Source organism: Pyxicephalus adspersus, chromosome 1 (genome assembly GCF_032062135.1).
Source record: "Pyxicephalus adspersus chromosome 1, UCB_Pads_2.0, whole genome shotgun sequence".
Taxonomy (NCBI): domain Eukaryota; kingdom Metazoa; phylum Chordata; class Amphibia; order Anura; family Pyxicephalidae; genus Pyxicephalus; species Pyxicephalus adspersus.
Window position 1 is genome coordinate 63,990,221 of NC_092858.1, and position 19,974 is coordinate 64,010,194.

The 19,974-nt window shown below is 35.4% G+C and overlaps 1 protein-coding gene across 1 annotated transcript; it reads left to right on the forward strand.

Moving 5' to 3' along the window:
- Positions 1–12,440, forward strand: TNFSF13B (TNF superfamily member 13b). Its single transcript, XM_072411924.1, has 6 exons — positions 1–667; positions 2,102–2,189; positions 3,307–3,363; positions 8,307–8,419; positions 10,457–10,607; positions 12,102–12,440. Exons 1-6 carry the CDS (start codon positions 356–358, stop codon positions 12,212–12,214), a joined length of 834 nt encoding a protein of 277 aa, XP_072268025.1. The 5' UTR covers positions 1–355; the 3' UTR covers positions 12,215–12,440.
- Positions 12,441–19,974: the final 7,534 nt, after the last annotated feature.

Sequence of the window (19,974 nt, forward strand, 5' to 3'; positions counted from 1 at the left end):
GTAAATGATAAAACAGCAGATGGCATGCACAGACTTGCTCTAATATCAAATTTTACTTCCTTCCCAAAAAGAAGAAGTTAGGAGTATGTGGATGACACAATGTTAGCTAATGATACACAGATTACAAAGAGTGATTGTGATAGAAACTGAATGCAGGAAACTGATCATATAAAAAGCCGACATGATTAAATGTACTGAACATTTAAGTGAACTGTTCTTGGACTTTAGCTCTAAACTTTGTACTGACCTGGGTAGCACCGGTAATACTATGTTCTCCTTCAAGATTTCTGGCACATCATACAATACTGACGAAACACAATAGGAATCAAACTCTCATCTTTTGAAGAAACTGCAAATGGAGTCAGAAATGATGGCAAAAGATTATTTCACTTCTGTTGTTAAAAGAAAAAGGATTTATTTTTACTGGTATTACATCCACCCAAAAGGTGTTTTTTTGGTAGCATGTCTACTTTTCATAATCCTTCTGTTCACAGGTCTTATTGCTGCACTCCTTTATAATGTAATTGTCTTAAAGACCGAACTTCAAAACTTGCGAGATGAGCTTATACATGGGAAACCTGGCATTCCATTTCCTTCTATGTTTTTGATAGATAACAATAAAGAAGCAAGAAGGGGGACATTTTCCTTGTGGAGAGAAGAGAAGGAGGTAGGTTTATTAGGAGCAAAAAGGTAATTGTTTAAAGTATGTAGAGATATAAAGGGATTAGGGATGAGTAAAATGTTTTGGTAAACTTGTTTTCTAGAAAATTGCTTTTTGTTGCATTCTTGAGAGTTTTTCCTGTTAACTTGCAGGGTAATTGCAGAGCCCCTAAGCATGGTATTGTTACCAAAATTGCCTGGGGGGGGGGATTTGGGGACTCATATGGGAAGATGGGTCATAAAAAACAAAAAAGTGTAAACTGCTGTCCTTAAAAATGTGTTCTCCTGAACATACATTACATTTTATTACACAACAATCAGGGGCTTTACAATTACCTCAATACATTTACAGAATTTATATTAGGCTATGCTAATAATGTATAGTCAAGAAATGTTTTAAATAGGTTTTGCAAAATACCATATTTTTATAAAAATTATACCTGAGTGAGTAAAGCCTACGGTTCAGTGTGACCGATGAGACATTTGCATTTTCAAAAGGAGAAGCAATGGCAGCCTACCTATTTCTCTCAGCACAGGTTAACTGAAAAACTGTTTCATTCTTATTGTCTGACTATATGGTTTCTTACTAGCTTGTAGTTCTATTAGATGATGATGGTGCTTTTACAAAAAAAAAAAAGAAAATATGAACGTATACCAGGGCACAGAACATAATCTACTTCTTTTCAGCCCTCAAATTCTAAACACAACAAGTGTGCAGATGTACACTTGCACTAAAGAGAGAGTAAACAATAAACCAAGGACCCTATAAAACCTACTACATACTACTTTGTGTTACATGTGTTGGTGCCCTGTTAATGTCAGCCCTACATGCCTTCTCTTCCTGATGCACCTTTTGTAAAGCACTAAAATGCGGTGTGTTGGATTGCAATACAAAGAATAGTGCAGGTATAATTGTAGATCCACTGTGGTGGATTAGGCAGCTTATTCAAATAAATAGGCTGCCTTAACACAATGTAGGTTAATGGACAACATAACATGTATTGAAACACCTGCTAAACAGACCAAACCTAGTTGTGTATTATAAGTAATGGAGAAGTAGAGTACTGTAAGGCAGGATTCACACTGCTTGATTACAGATTGGCAATGACAGTGTGTGATATACTGCATGTAAACATGCATTGCATTAGGCAGGTCATTCATTTTAAATGGCCTGCTTAACTCATAACATACTAAAAAGCTCCAAGCAGTATTTTTTGCAACACAGCCCACCACAATGCACAGTAAAACTTCATTATAAGTTATGCAGTGCTGCAATGAAAGTGCCCTGGCCAGGAGTGTTGATGTACCAGGGAACATCTACACTTTTCATAGAACCTATCTATGAATTCCTATTTACTGTTCTGTTTTTTATAAAAAACATTTATCAAGAAAACAGTTTGAATTTTATTTCTCAGCATAATTTTGTGTTTACTATTAACAGAGCGACAAATCATTAGATGCCCTTGAAGAAGATGCCACTAAGTTACTACTAAAAAGTCGATCACGCAGAAATACATCTGAAGGAAAAAGTAAATCTTTTTTTTAAAAATAAATTTGTTATTGTTGGTTAGGTTTATTTTATATACTTTCGTATTGTTTTTTTAATGCTTTAACCTAAAATTCATACGTTGTTTATTTTAATTACATTACAATTCTGGGACAAATTATGGGTCGTAGGTAAAGGTTGTGTAAATCTTGGGTGAAAACAAATAAATATCCCTTCTAATCATTAAGAGTTTTAGTTCTATAGGGTTCTGACTCTGAAATTAGGGTAATCAGGAAACACTGTTGCTGGGCATTGCTGAGGCATTTAATATTGATTAACAACTCTGTTGAGTTATTTTTATTATATTTAACTCTTTTAAACACTGAACCCAAAAAAACAATGCAATACCCCAGTAGCTCTCTGTAGGGTATACATAACGTTTGGTTACTTTCATACAACAGAGGGATACCTCATAATCTTCTTGGAAAATCCACCACACAACTGATATCTGGCTTTAAAGAAGACAAAGTCTTACCATTAAGGATGTTACTAAAAAACAACATTCAGTTTGCAGATAAAGTTTAAATCTTGGTTGGACTTTCAAAAATGAATGAAGATAGTCCTATGATAATAGACAAAGCACAGGTGTAAAATGTAATAAGATACTAAATATTTGATCCTCTATTCCTCCTGTGGTATAGCTATTTTCAGACCATAAGAAATGCCTACATAGCAAAATATGTACCTTAAAGCAACACTGATGTTATTCTATCTTGAATTTATCAGAGGAATCTAAGATATATTTTGGCAAAGGAGAAAGTCCATGTGGACTGTGGATTTAAAAAGAAACAAAGTGCAGAATCTATTGTTAAGTTACAAAGGATTGGAGACTCACATAAAAGTCTATGCTCTGTAGTTGGCTATGTCATGCATTCTATTATATATATCCATACATGCCCTAAGCCAGTAGGAAAATGTGAGCTATTTTATTAATAAGTAATAACTTTAAAGATAGTATGAAAATAAGGTTGTGGCAAATAATTCCTTTTTTAAGATAGTTTCATTTTTTGTGGATTTGAATTATTGTTGCCATTTAAAGAAATCATAGCATTTATTGGTAATATTAGGCAACAGCCAATTCAATATTGTTTTCATTTCAGTGTTTCCATCTTGCTTGCAACTTATACCTGACAAAACTAAAAAAGTTGAAAGTGAAGGTACGTGCTATTCATATTTTTTGTAATTTCATAAAGAAATTCAGTTAGTGTTTTGGCATTGATTTAACTGATATGCTGGTATAAAGACATAAAGGGTTTAGTTTCTCTGTAAAGTATAACTAAATTACATATTTAGTGGGAATGTGCTGAACCCTTACTTCTTGTTATAGGCCTGATTTATTAAAGCTCTCCAAGGCTGGAGACATCAAACCTGTAATGGATCCGGTCCAGGATTGAAAACATTAGTTAAAAATTAGAAAATGAGTTTTAGGAAATCCATTCAAGGTTTGCTGGATCACCCAGGTTCACCCATGAAAGTGTATCCTCTGCAGCATTGGATTGCTTTAATAAATCTGCCCCTGTGTCTCCAGGTAAATAAATAATAGAAATCTCCTAAAGAATACACAGACTAAAACAGCATTAACCGGATGCTTTCTAAAGAAAGAGGAAAGGTTTGCTCCCTTTCATAATAATAACAACTCTGTCTGACATTTCAGTTTCATCAGAGTGGTAGACAGTTGCTGCCTGACCTCACACATTGCACATTCACAAGTTGAGAAACAGCAAATGTTTTCTAGCGGTTTACAAGACAGTGACTTTCAGATGTTAGGTTTCTCAGCAGGCCGTTGGATCTTGATCTACACAGATGTATTGAATCCATTTTAATGCCTGCTGAGGTTAGATTTAAAGGAGGAACCAGGAAACAGCATTAGACTTTTTTACCAGAATAGAAATCATCTATAAATTGCAATATTTTTGGTTCTTTCTGAGAGTAACTGTATATTAACTTGGTATTACTAGACCATATTATAATATTTAGTGTACTGTTGAATATCATTCCCTGATTGTTTTTCCATAATATTAGCAAGTGAAGAACGAAAACTAATTGGTTTATCAGCTACTTTACAGATTTTAACAAATAACTTTTGATTTCACATGTTTTATCTATGTGTAACTCTGCACTATCAAATCATTCATTCAGATTTTTGAAACTTCAAAAGAAAGGCAGAAATAAAAGTGAAGAATTTGGGTTGACTGTAAGAAAACAAAATAATTCACATTCTACCTACACGTTGGTAATGAAACTGGTTTTTACACTTGGTAATATAGATCTGTTTTATGAACTCTTACTATAGATCAGGGTGTCAAATTCATATACACAGTGGGCCAGAATTAAAAACTTAGACAAAGTCTTGGGCCAAACTTGAAACTGAAATAGCACCGCTACTACAATTCCCTGCCTCTTTAAAACAGTCCAATGCGGGGCCACGGATAGGCAGAGAGGCCGCTGGTCTATAGACGTGATGCCCCTACTTCAATTCCCGGCATTGCTTGCGTCTATAAAACAGTCCAATGCAGTGCCACGTAAAGACAGAGACCGCTGGTCTACAGACACGAGTGATGACGGGAACTGTAGTAACGGCACTATTTCAATGCAGCGATGGGCCAGCTGCAATTCATATTTAGGATTCCTTTGGGGGCATAAAAAAGGGATGTTGCGGGCCAGATTTGGCCCGCAGACCAGAGTTTGACACCCCTGCTATAAAGTAAATTGAGATTTTCTTTCTTTTTACAATCAACTTTCCACGGGCTTTTGCAGCAGAGATAAGAATACAGCCTATCTAGCCTATATATATATGGCCAGTGATACAAATGAATAACTTTCTTTAATATACAAGAAATAATATAACCTAACTAACCTAATTCTAACAAACCACATTTTGGATTCTCAGGTTTTTTATGCTTACACCTTGTGAAAATAGTTTGCAAAATCTTAAATAAACATTTTACCCTTGACCCAGCTACATTTGGATTTGTCCCATTTTAATTATTAACAGTTAGTTCAGTCTGTAGCTCTCTTTTGTACCCGAATAATACAGTTTAAACACACCCCAAGTGAATATACATAACAATACTTTAAGTCACAAAAAATACCATATACATAAAATGATGAATGATGCAAATAAATTCATATTCCACTTCCCCTTTCTTCCTTTTTTTAAAGTGTTTTCAACCACATTTGTTTCCATTGGCAAATTAGTTTCTGCAAGTTTCATTTTCCAACCTATATGTCTCTTCTGTTTTAAAGGAATGAATGCACCTTCTTTACACTTATTTTCTTATTAATATAGCTGTATTTCCAAATGGTATCCCAGTAAAAAGATGAAGGCAGCCTATTGTGTAATCTAATTTTAATAAAAAAAAATAAAAAACACAAACAATAGCACTTAAAATGTTGACAGCACTAAAAAATATGTTGTATGTTAATCCACAGCCTGGGTCCCCCAGACACTTTTTTATTCTTGGCAAACACTTTTTTTAAAGGTAGAGTCTCTCTTCACAATTTATTTTCCGAATGTTCTCTTCTGGTTTCTGAGAAGGGCAGATTGATGCCTTCATTCAGCATAGGCTAGCATCCACTTTCCTCTTAGTGTTACTTCTTACCAAATTAAAGCTAGATTCTAGCAACAAGAAATACTATTCACGCACAGTCTGTCTACTGGTGTCACTTCCATTACTGGGCATAGAAAAGGTCCCACTCTGCAACATGCTGGCAAGGGACAAGCTTCCTAGTCAAGCTGTGGCTAATATGTTTGATACACCTGGAATGATTTAGATAACTTAGATTGAATTTTCAACTGGGGTTTAATATATGGGAAGTAACCTATAATAATAAAATGTTGCCTATTGCATCATTTACAAATTTAAAAAGCTGTATCCATCTACACCTCTCACTGTTTTTTTTTTTTTTTTGTTTTGTTTTTTTTATTCTTGCCTGGAGGTTTATTTTAGTATTCTTCCCAGTTAGAATATGCTGCAATCATTTCCTTTATTTGCAAGTCATGATGCAATTTATGCTCAAAACACAGAAAACAATAACATTGCCTGTTGCAATACATCATTGACAACTTTAGTTAAATAAAGCCCAATACCAAATGGCTTGGTAAAACCATGTTGCAAGGTTATTACTTTAAGTTTCATTTGTGTCCATTAAATAAAATATGTGCACTCATAAATCCAATTAAATATCTGTAGGATACATTCAATTAAATTACTTTATTTGAGTGCTTGATTGAATTACTTCTTATGCTGCATCTTGACTAATGTTTTCATGGGGTCATTGTAGCTGTCTTGTGTTTAGTGGTTAATTTGTCCACGCTGAATAATAAATTCAGAATTTAGCAGGCCCTGCATGTAATGTCAGCTTAAAGCTGTATGTGTGATGAAGAAACTCCAGCAGGGAAGTGTGCATGACAGATGACATGTATAAATCAGATCCCACACAAATGCAGGACAGGTAATAGCTCTTGATTTAGGATTTAGGACCAGAAGGATGGCAAAGGTAAAAGGGTCATTGTAATCCCTGTGTGATTAATAACATAGGGTATACTGGGCCATAGCACTACCACATATTAGTTAATTGTTCTTGACTGAATGGCAGTAAGGCTAGTTATAATTTATGGCAGTAAGTCATCTCGGGATGTTCTCTTTTATGAAAGCAAGAACTTGGAAAGGCCCTGATATTGTTTGGTCAGGTAAGATGGAGTGATCATTTCTATACATCCCATGGAACAGCTGTTGTATATATCCCATGGAACTCTCTGTAAAAGCAACCTCAAACTGATGGAGAATTTTGAGCTGGTCACATATTCACTTGAAAGTTCTAACCTTAGAATTATAAATGGCATTTTGTTGACAAGACTCACATTTTTTCACATTTTAAATGACAACATTTTTATTGAGACTTGACAGAAGTCAAACGATCTGACATAAGCACCATGCTAATTTACTTTTACATTCAAAATACTAATAAATTTAAATAAACACACATAACAGTTAAATATCTTTACATCATAATTATTTATGTATTGTATCTGGTACAGGTCCTACTGAAGTTAATCACTAATATAGCATTCATTTATATGCCAACCATGTAAACCAAAGGCAAAACATTTTTGTTTAATTCAGATATTGTGGATAGGGTTTAGAACCAATGCCAGGTAATGGCTACTTGTGTCTCTGGTAATGAGATCCATTCTTTACAATTGTCATAAATACCAACGCCACTGAGAATAAAAGTGAGATGAAATCCAAAATTCTGAGTTGCCACCAGAACAGCAATTGTGGGGAAATCTTCCAATGAAAAGACATGCTTGTGAGAATTGTTTAAATATTATTTAATATTTGGGCCTGAAAGTTTAGTATATGGGGTCCACAAATATAGGGATGGTTAGGGTGTAATTATGCCTAGGATAAGGGGATAGAGGTTAAGTTTAAGGCGATTAGATACCTTTTCAAAATAAATATGGACAAACATTTTTGGCTGGGCATAATCTGTTTCTGTGTCTGGTTCAAGTATTAGGTTACCACTGTAAATTACTTAATAAGTCATCTGTTGGATGTGACATGTGAAGCTGGATTCCAGCTGAAAAAAAGTTCCATTCATTGGGGCTCCACTGTGGGAGGTAAATGTTCATTTTTTTTTTAGGGGGCAAGTAAAAAGAAATATGCTTACTGTAACCTTAACTCTCTGTTAGCTCCGGGTCTCTCCTCTTCCCTCTAAATTGTTGGTGGCTCTAGGCAACTATGAGCCTGCATTGTAAAAATGACATAATAAAACTAAACCCAAAAAATAAAAAATTGTGAGCAGGCAACTCTTTATTGCAGAAGAGTAATGAATATGGATACAGGATAAATCCAATATGGCCATTACTGATTTTCTAAGAATTCAATCTATTTTCCTGGCTGGTCTGTTGAGTTCTGTACTAGTGCCAATGACCCAAACATATGAAGGAAGTAGTTCTGACTTGGGTCAAAGAAAGTCTGGTGAGCAATGGCAGTTTATTTATTCTTCTTATGGCAAGTTTCTTTCACATAAAACATGATCAAATATTTAAAAAAATTCTGTGCCTCGAGATGACAATTTTTATATTTTCTCTTAGATGACAACACCAATATACCATGGCTTCTTAGTGTGAAACATGGGACTGCCCTTGAGGAAAAGCAAAATAAAATACTGATAAAAGAAAATGGTTTATTCTTCATATACAGCCAGGTAAGATGCCAAGGTGCCCAGACACCTTTGTTTTAAAGTAAAACTTAATTGAAATCAATATTAGCCTATTTGCATCTAACTGGATATCAGTCAATGATGAAGAAAATGTTGTGGATACTTCAATTTTTTTAATATGTAAAATGCATTGTAAATTGGTTTAATGAGTTTACTATACACTTAGAGGATGTTGATTCTGCAGCTGATCTTAACAGTACCTAGAGGACAGTAACCACTTTATTTGCTTTTTAGTTTCAAAGCCAGCTTCTTAACAAAGGTCACTTTTTTTACCGGAACAAAACTCTTCTTAAAGGCAGATCACAGGTAGACTAGTTACCACTAGCTGTATTGATGGTAATCTTACTATCTTGACATTCGGATATGTATAAAACTGCATTTTACCAAGTATACCTTTGCATTATGTTACATATACAGCATGGTGGCTCAGGAGTTAGCACTCCTTTGGAGCGCTAGGTCCTAGGTTCGAATCCCAGCCAGGACATTATCTGCATGGAGTTTGCTGGTTCTCCCTGTGTTTGCGTGGGTTTCCTCTGGGTACTCCAGTTTCTCCCACATCCCAAAAACTTGCAGTTAGGTTAATTGGCTTACCCCTAAAAATTTACCTTAGACTACATTAATGACATATGACTATAGTAGGGACATTAGATTGTGAGCTAGTGACACGTTAGTGACACGACTATGGACTTTTTATAGCGCTGCGTAATATGATGGCGCTATATAAATACTGTGTAATAATAATAATAATAATAATAATATATGACTCATGTATAAAGACATGAGTAAACTAGGACAAAGATGCCACCTGTGCTTCCACTAAAAGTCATATTTTGACTAAATTCTCCCTCACAAAGGACTTAGAACTTTCTGCTACAAATTAGTTCATGGAGGTATATAGAGCCATGTGCCTCCATTCCAATATGTAGCCAGGTTATAGTAGATAAACAACCTGTATCTAAAAAAGAGCCCTTCAATCAAATTTTTTATAGCCCATGTATAAATTGTGAGATAAACATAACATATATAGGACTAAATATTATAAGCTTTAAGTTATATTGACTTTTCATACTGCCCCCTATTAATGCTTAGCTGTGCAAATAGACAATTTATCATCTTGATAAAATAAAAGCTCAAGACCCTGCCAATTAGTTCCATTCTTCCATAAAAAAAAAAAAAACAGCAGAAAAGGCACATATTACATATTATTACTATATTATTAAACATCTTAACATCCAGCAGAAGCATTTGCATTATTATTACTATTAATATTTGTTCTCACTTTTTACATAATGTAATTGTCAGCTTATTAGGCTGGAGAATATAGATAAAAGCATCATATGTGTTTCAAAGATTTGTGTATGTTCTGTTCCGATATGAGCTGCACACCCAAACAAACCTTGCACAAGCACTTTGAGCTGTAATAAAAAAATAACCAATGAGCCCAGAAAATGGAGCCAAGATTTGCTATTACAGGATTTTTATTAAAATTAGGCTGTGAATCTGATGTTACTTTGCTATTCCATTTCAAACCAAAGATTCCCTCTATCTAGGCATTTTTAATCAAATGCTCAGTTTCAATACCTAAGGGTTTATGTAGCTATAGCGTTAGTCCAGTTCAACCAATAGAAAACAAAAAGTGCAAACCTGCATTCACAGAACCATTTACATACAAAATACCCAGAGGAAGGCAAAAACAAACTTTTTAAAGCCTAGTCTATGTTTCTGCAAACAGCAATAAAACCCTTCCTGATCTTCTGAAGTAATAGGATTCTCACTGGATCAACATAATACTATGTTGTTACTGGTAAATATTACCAGCCAACCATGTTCTGGGCATCTAGAAATACGCCCAGGAGGTTCCAACTCCTTTGGAAATCCTTATCAGTTTTTTCTGTAAAGAAGCATTTCTGTATGAAAGAGATGAACCTATTTTCCTCCAAATCCAATAAGTAACCCGTGTCATTTGCACTTTGCAGTCACTATATATTCATTGAATATTGCAAAATATTTTGCCCTTTTCAGGTTTGGTACACCCATGACGTATTTGCAATAGGTCATGTAATCCAAAGAAAAAAGATGCAGACGGTGGGGAATGATCCAAACTTGGTTACCCTATTCAGATGTATACAAAATATGCCAAAGTCTAACCCAAACAACTCATGTTTTACCGGCGGTAAGTCATACAATATAAAAGATGCTGAGCAGAGACTAAATTATGCTTTATGTAAAATTAAGTGACATTTCTTTTGTTGGCATTGCTCAAAAGGCACTTTGATATGTATCTGGTAGCATAAATCTATTTGTATAAATATTAGTATATTACTATTAGTATAAATCTATTAGTATATTACTATTAGTATAAATCTAGTATAAATCTATCATTCTGGAAAGATGTACTTAAGATTTACAATCTGCTCACTGATTAAGTGATTCACGATACTCTGGCAGATACGCTTGTTTCGATGGGTTCACTATTACCCATAAGAAGGGTATACTTCAGGAACTTTTTGACTGTGGTCATACTGGGACAATGGTGGTCTCCTGGGCCTCCTTCTTTAAGCGATTTGTTCAGACAACTAGACCATAAACAATATATGAAGAAATTATCCCCTGAGGAAGATGATTGTAAGGGGGGATATTCTAACACCTGGGCCCCTGGACCATTTTTAAGGATTGCTTTCTAATTTATGGTATCCTGGGCTGACTATGCTTTTGGGTTGGAGCCCGGCCCTGTATTCTTCATTCCTCATTCTCCCTACTGTCCCTTTCACCTTTTCCTCCTCTACTTCCCTCAAACCCCTGTCCTGCCTTATTTTCCATCTCATTTTTTTTTTCTTAGGCCTTTTTTTTTTTTTTTTTTTTTTTTGTCCTTCTGGTAAATTGTTTTAATTTAGTTTTGGAATCAGTTTGTTTACCATAGAGTAATTGAAAGAGAAACTTTGTTTATAAAAGGTATTAATTGTGAGTTTTATATGACTCTTTCATAGTAGTTCATACAGCACTCCTCTGGCTCCGCTGATCATTTTTGTGTTCATCAGTTGGTTATACGATTTGTTTTGTACTTTACTTTCTCATCTGCCGCTCATTTTTGTTTATACTTAAAAGCAAATTTTACAAAAAAAACATAGTAAAGTTTAAATGATTTTTTGGGATGGTGAAGGGTTAGGACCTTTGTCAGGTGGTATTGTTGCCAATGTAGAAATTTTCCCCCTACTTTTTGTCCATCTAACATGCTAGTGTGTGGAGGCAGATGTGGGTATTCAACACAGATGTACATTTACAGTCTTCTTTAGCTGGGTGTATTTTGTTTTTTTTTTTTACAACAATTTTTGATTTAACAAAAAATCTCCCCAAGTAGCAGACAACAATAATAACTTGTCAGACATTAAAACATTTGGATAGACTTAGGCTTCAAAGTGTAACACCTATAGTTGTCTACATAGCAAGGGAGAGTTGCAACCTCTCTCTCTGGTATAGCTCCCTGTACTTCTGATGAATAGATTTGTTCCTTAATTCCTATACCCCCAACAACAAAGACATGCACTGCAATTAAGAATTGTTTTCTATTTTGACAGTATTCATAACAAATCTAAACCAAAAATAATAGTAATTTTTATTATCACAATTTTCTTCTTTTTAACAATTTACGATATATTTCTTTTTCCAGGACTCGCAAAACTAGAAGAAGGTGATGAACTCTTCCTTCAAATACCTCGAAGTGATGCTGAAATATCTCTGAGTGGTGATGGCACATTCTTCGGGGCAATTAAACTTTTGTGAAACTGAACCAAAACAATTTAAAAAATGTTAATTTTGCTTTACCAAACATCAATGAAGCAAGACAACAGCTCAGTTACAAAAAGAAAAAACAGGAACAGGCACCAACGTCCTTTAGTTTTCTAGAAAGTTATTTTAAGAAATCCAGTAACTGTATAAACAGTAACTGTGTTTGCACACAACTTTTTTTTCATACAAAATCTTTTATTAAAGTGAACATTTTCATTAACTTTTTTTCATTCTTACTGTTATTTATACTGTTTAAAGCAAAGAACGAAAATGAAACCCTTCTGTAAATATGAGCGTATGTCATTGAGAAAATTACTCAAATTCTCGGCAGGTATTACTTATTACTTATTTTTACTTTAGTACCACTTCAAGAAAAATAGGGGTGGTATGATGATTTAAGGTCTCTTATTGGATTAAATCTGGAAGTTCTATTTTTCTTTAAATACAACATGATGCAACGTGATGCATACATGTTGTTACTCTGAAATACAGTTATACATTTTTGTTAACAGCATTTTTTGGACTTCTTTTGGAATAGGGCAGGTTCACACCTAAAGCTTGATTGCACAATCATGTGCGTCTGGACCTTTAACAGCTGGCAGCAGTGAGTGCTACTTGTATATATTATAATATATTATATAATTTCCTTTTTTCCTTGATACTTACCTTTTATGTTACTGTATCATCAATGGCAAATAGCAGGACATCTCAGGAAACAGGTGTAACACTTTACCATTTCCATGTATAGACAGTTTCAAATTTTGGAGTTTGAGAGGTTGTCATTCTGTAGCTTTTTATGTTCCCTAAGGAAGAATACTAATATAACTTTTCTGAGTTGAAGGGAGAGTGCCCCAGGGCTGGGTGTACAGCGTTTCATTAGTATAAATATAGTAATCCTTACTGAATATTTGTTATAACTTATATGCTCTCTTAATCCATACGTTGTATATATTTATTGATAATATGTGGCTTTGGTTATTTATGCTTTTGTAGTATCCTGTTTTATTATTTTTTCAAAGTAAACATACTTTTGTGTTGGATAGTGTTTATGTAAGAAAAGGTGACCTTCAAAATAAGTCAGAAACTAGGTTAATGAATGGAAATCCTAGAATCATCGTTTTTAAGGAATATCAGATTTCATACAAATTTTCCCTTTTGATCAAAAACATAGTGATTTATTGTTGGCTATCCATTTTACCTACATTTGTGTATGTAGCGGACACTTTACACTTCTTCTAAGATCGTTATTCATCTATGAATTTTTATATTATATTTAAATATGTTTGTGCTTGTTAAAACTCTCTTTGGGAGTCTCTAAACATTTCAGTGAGATAAATATTGGAAGTATTGTGTATTTAGATTTAGTTAACTTTATATAACATGCTATGTTCAGACTAGTGGCTTTTCAAGTGGTTTTGAGCAGTTTTATCACTCAAAACAAGGGCAGGGGTGGGCAAACTCTTTGACTTAGGGGCCGCAATCTGAAAAAAAAATTTGAGAGAAGGGTCACAGAACGTGACGTCATAATGACATAACCCTGCCCACTCTCCCAATCTGAGCCTGCGAAGAGAGAGTGGGCGGGTTGTGTGTAGTGACACAGCCCGCCCACTCTCCCAAAGCAGGTTCAGATCCAGGGGACATGTTCCGTGGCTTTGGTCGGTGAACCCCCCCCCCCCAGCGGGGTCCTTCTCCTGACCTTGCTCCAGGTGGCATCAGCCAGGCCCAGAGAAACATCCCTATTGGGCCGTATACGGCCCGCGGGCCGGGAAGTTGCCCATGGCTGGTCTAGGGGGTTTCTAGGGCTGGAATGAACAAAGCCATATTGATCAATTTCAACAAAACTCAAAAACAGAAAAAAATGTTTACCAGGACTTTAGAACATTCTTCTTGTTTGCATCTCTCACCCAAGCCACCCCAGAGTCTCAAGTCTCTCTGTCACTTTTATGTGCCCTCAAAGGCAAATGGGATGTTTGTTCAAGCTTGCTGAATCAAAGCCCATCACACTTCTGTGATAACAGAATAAGATGGACCACTAAGTCTTGATTGGTTGGACTGTATTGTTTTTGTTATAAAAGTTATAAAAAAAGATGGACCACTAAAACAAAAACTGTGCCCAGGAAACTTCAAAGCATTTCTTCAGGCTTTAGGTTTCTATACAACTGTCTGGCAGGAAACAAATACCCTGAGTATGTTTGGTTGTGTGTGATTTTAAACTAAAAGTGTTATATGTAAAAATGTGATTATTTGCATATAAGTTAATATAACCAATATTTTAAATGGGTTCATTGACTAATACAAATCAGTCACAGTTCCATTCCTTGACATCCAAGATCCTAACAAACCTCTTGGTCTTCTTAAAACGCCATGCTAGATGTGTTATAAATCCAATTTTTTTTCACAGTATACAACACTGAAAACCTGCATTTTTAACTAAGTTAATATTATTAAATTATAAGCCAATCACCTAAACTACAAACTTTCTGTAATAATTATTGGCTAACCCAGGCATCACAGTGGCTCAGTGGGTAGCACTTTGGTATTTGCAGCGTTAGGTCCCATGGAGTTTGCAAGTTCTCCCGGTGTTTGCGTAGGTTTTCTCCCGGTATTCCAGTTTCCTCCCACATTTCAAAAACATGAAGTTAGGTTAATTGACTTCCCCTAAAATTGACCTTAGACTTTGGTAATGACATATAGCTATGGTAGAGACATTAGATTGTGAGCTCCTTTGAGGGACAGCTAGTGACATGACTATGGACTTTGTACAGCACTGCGTAATATGTTGGTGCTATATAAATACTGTATAATAATAATAATAATAACCCTGTAAAAAAGGCTAGTGCAGCAATAGAAATTAGAGCATGCAAATCTTCTCAGAACCACAAGGTGGCAGATGTTGCCTGCATTATATATTTCATGCACTATCAAACATATTTGTGTTTTATAACAATGATTTTCACAAAAAAGTAACAGAAAAAACTGCAGACATTTTACACTTTTTACCTGTAGGTATAATTTCAGAAAAAGGTAGACGAACCCACAGTTCCAGCATTGTAAAAGGCATTTTTCTGAATGACCACAATACTAACATACTGTGAGCTATGGACATTGATGTTATTGTCAGTGGTTCCCTAGGGCTACGTACACATTTGTCATTGGAAAGGATCTTTCATGTACATACAGTGCCGTTCTGCTCTATGGCGAGGGGAGGGGGGACAGCGAGCGAGCAGCACCCTACTGCCTTCTCTCCCCTTCACTTACATTACGGTCATTCGTTGATCCGTCATGACAGATCCATGAATGGACAAGCACTGTACACACGTCAGATTCTTGTCTGATACTAGCCCTGAAACGATAATCAGAGGCTAATCATCGGATGTGTGTATGTAAACTTGGACCTGAAAGTTATTTTCCCTCATGTTTGGGGATTGGGAAAGGCTGATCTATTGGGATGTCTCCCGAACATCTCTAGCTTTGGGAGATGGACCTATAAAAGTCTGTTACGGGGTCAGTGTGCTGCTCTGAGAATCAATATAGAGATTTTGGTCAGAAAGGGGGACAAGTTAGGATCAGGAAGGCTAGGCATAGTAAGAATCCTTTCCGTCAAGAGCCAACTTACCCTTCAAAGAAAGTTTGTAAAGCTTTATAAAACCTTTTAGCTCCATAGACTAACACTTATAACATATATAATATGTGTGAGGTAGGCCTTAGACCTGATCTCCAACAAATAGCTACACATATGAAACATAAATATGTTGTAATTGCCAAAGAAAACATTATTTTATTCTTCACATCCTGGAATTCACACAGTGTAGTTTGTTCTTTGAATCACAGCAGAGTTATACCTAAGAGAAGGTTAGGTCTTGATAATTTTCTGCTAATATTAAGGTAACCCAATGGTTTCATTCCCATCCCCACCCAGTAACTGCATAGTAAAAAAAAAAAAAAAAGAAGAATGACCTTTTCTCTCTGTCACTCCTTTCCCAATCTAAACTCTGCTGTAGAGAGACTGCAAAAGGTGAATACCAGGTCAAATCAATGTACTTACTGCTACTATATATTACTGCTAGTATTTAATAAATACATTTATCGAGGGTTTATTAGGTAATACAGAACTGAAGTAGAATGTAGACTCACTGGCCCCTTTATTAGGTACACCTTTTCAACTGCTTGTTAAGGCAAATATCTAAACAGCAAAAAACATGGCAACACTTAATACTTTTAAGCATCCACAGGTAGACATTGAAAACTGAGTGAAAGGTTCTGAAAGGTTCTTGGCTCTCAGAATGGAGAAGAAAGGTGATTTAAATGACTGTAAATGTGACATGGTTTTTGGTTCCAGATGGACAGTGTACAGAAAATGGTTCAGAAAAATGGAAATATCCAAGTGTCAGTCTTTGTGTGAAAATGCCTTGTTGATGCCGAAAGTAGGGCCAATTTTGCCAAGGTATGTAAAGTTATAAGCACAAATCTATATACAGTTAGGTCCATAAATATTTGGACAGAGAACTTTTTTCTAATTTTGGTTCTGTACATTACCACAATTTATTAATTAAAAATGGGGGGGGGGGGCTTGTATGTGGAAGATTTTGCTGTGAACAGACAATATGCGGTCAAAGGAGCTCTCCATGCAGGTGAAACAAGCCATCCTTAAGCTGCAAAAACAGAAAAAACCCATCCGAGAGATTGCTACAATATTAGGAGTGGCAAAATGTACAGATTGTTTCATCATGAGAAAGAAACAAAGCACTAGTGAACTCCTGGATGTCCACGGAAGACAACAGCCGTAGATGATCGCAGAATCATTTCCATGCTCGGAGAAACCCCTTCACAACAGCCAAGTGAACAACACTCTCCAGGAGGAAGGCGTATCGATATCCAAGTCTACCATAAAGAGAAGACTGCATGAAAGTAAATACAGAGGGTGCACTGCAAGGTTATCGATATCCAAGTCTACCATAAAGAGAAGACTGCATGAAAGTAAATACAGAGGGTGCACTGCAAGGTGCAAGCCACTCATAAGCATCAAGAATGGAAAGGCTAGATTGGACTTTGCTCAAAAACATCTAAAAAAGCCAGCACAGTTCTGAAAAAACATTCTTTGGACAGATGAAACCAAGATCAACCTTTACCAGAAATATTAAGAATATACTTAAGAATAAAGTATAGAGAAGGTGTGGCACAGCTCATGATCCAAAGCATAGCACATCATCTGTAAAACATGGCGGAGGCAGTGTGATGGCTTCTCCTTTTTCTTAATAGGATATAGACATGGCCAACAGGAAAAGGTGTTAAGGAAATAGCCAAATTCAACACCATGAGCAAATATGACACTTGTGGGCCTTTAATATTTTTTTTACCTTTGCTCTGGCCTCACACATTATTTGTGCAATGTGCCAGCAGGTACAAGTAGTAAAATTTTAAAATGCACACTGAATAACATCTCCCAAGTTTTACTTGCAGTGTTTGTTTATTAAAATAGGGTTTCAAAATAATGAAATGAATGATTCAGTATTATATATAATAGAAATGGAATTGTGTTTGATTTAAATAAAAACATTGTATTTAGAATTATGGCACATATGAGTTTAATATTTTGCACTGTTCCGTGGAAATTCTTCTAGGAATTCCATGCTAGTGTCAAATTACAGCTCAGATTCAATGCCGCAGGAACAGCTAACGGCTATGTGACTTGTACCTGAAGAAACGTTTACGGAGTTGCCAATTTAAGCCTGTCAGTCATGATGGATGGCTTTAGTAACCAAATATTTCCCACAGCATTCAAAATGATTTTGTTTGCGGCATCCTGGTCTCAAACCAATTACCTCTGATCCTAAGGTTTTCATTCTGTTAGAGTAAAGCACTTCAAGCAATGGTTTTATCATTTTTAGGCAGTCAGTCAATATTCAATAGTGTCCCTTAGAGACATCTTGCATGCATGCAGTGCATTTATAAAATGAAGTAAATGAGATTGTGATACATGAATAAAATGTCTAAGCGTGCACTACATGCTTTTGCCAGTCTCACATAATATCTTACTGAATTATTAGCTTATTATGCAGCTACAGCAGGTGCACACACTAAAGCATAGAAGTTTTTTGTAATTCAAGTGTGAGATCCAATCCTCAAAAAGTCTTTGTTCTTCTTCTACCGATGTTCAGTACACCTCATACAAGTCATTTTGGAATTTATGCAAAGATACAAGGGTCCAGCCAATTTCTTGGACTTACACTTGACAAATTTTTTTATCAGCTTGTTGTCCCCACTTTAAGCAACCAAATATAAAAAATGAGTAGAAAATTCATCTAGATTTGTGGTGATATTGATTTGTAGCTACCAGAGATTAGCAGAATAAATTTGCAGAAATGTAGTAATGAAAACAATGTTTTTAACAAAGCAAAGACATTTGCAAAAAGGTGCCTTAATTTGCCCTGTAGTGTATTTTGCCAAATTGTATATTCTGTGTAGTAATATCCTACTTACTTTTCATCCAGGACCAATCCTACAAACCATTCAATAATCACAGTTATTTTTCTCATAACGTTTTCAGTATTTGTTAAATTCTAATTAGTAAAAATTTGGGAGAGGGAGTAGGAGTAGGAGTAGGAGTTCGGTATTTTTTATAGGTAGGAACAGAAATAGTTGTCATCAGGTTTTACTTCCTTATCTTATTCATCTTAAAATTGTCATCATGTTTCTGTGGTTCTGATTCATTAAACTTTTCCTTGATAACATGTAAGCATCCAGCATACAAAATAAGATGTCTAAAGTTAACTGAAGTTTGAAATTAGCATTCTTACTAATATTTTTGCTGCTTTTGTACTTGTGAGATGCTGAAAAGGTATACAACTTTATTAGAAGCTCCCTGCCACCGCTACTCTTTGCTTTGGGCATTTTTTGACACACAAATAAATTAGAGTACATTCATAATTGTCAGAGACGATTTCAGTCCCGCCATGGTACTAAAAACAATACACATTCTACAGACATTAAAAAACACATGAAATCACACAGGTTGTACTTTACACTGAATATAATGTAACCTTTATAAAAAGTTTTGCTTTCCACTAATGTCTCAATTTCAGTAATTTGGATAATCAAAAAAGTAAACGATTTAAACCATGGAAGGCTGGTTGTGTGGACAGATTAGTTTAGCCTTTTTTGACATTTATATTACGTAGAACCCTTGTATTAAATGTCATATCTCAGGAAACCCCTGCTATATTTACTATATGCATAGATCACAGTACATTAGCTTGGTTGTCAGTAAGAAGAATGTCACCCTTACAGTTAGCCAAAAAAAATCATTGGTGTCAGTTTAACTGACCTGAGAGGCACAAACTGCTCATTGTTCAAGGTACCCCTAGCAACCTCTTAAGGAACCCTGGTTTAAAAAAAAGCCTATATAAAACATTTATTAAGCAAAACCACAAACTAGGAAGCTTTGGGGTTCCAAAATTTAAAAAAAGATGGCAGACTATAGCCATATAGACTGTAGCCTAATTTTCTTAACTTTTATCATCCTTGTCTGTACACTAATCTAAGGGACCACAAGGATTTGTGTTCACATTATTGGTATGTATCATTTCAGGGTAATGCAGTTGCATATATTACCCTCAAGTTTTGTGGTGTGGTTCTTTCTCTACACGATGAAAAATGACCACACAGTTAGAATCATCATGTCATTTTCAGAACCCGTGCAACTGCGTCACAAAATAGTCCCAAATGCCCTTATTTGGTGGAATAGGGGCTGTAGT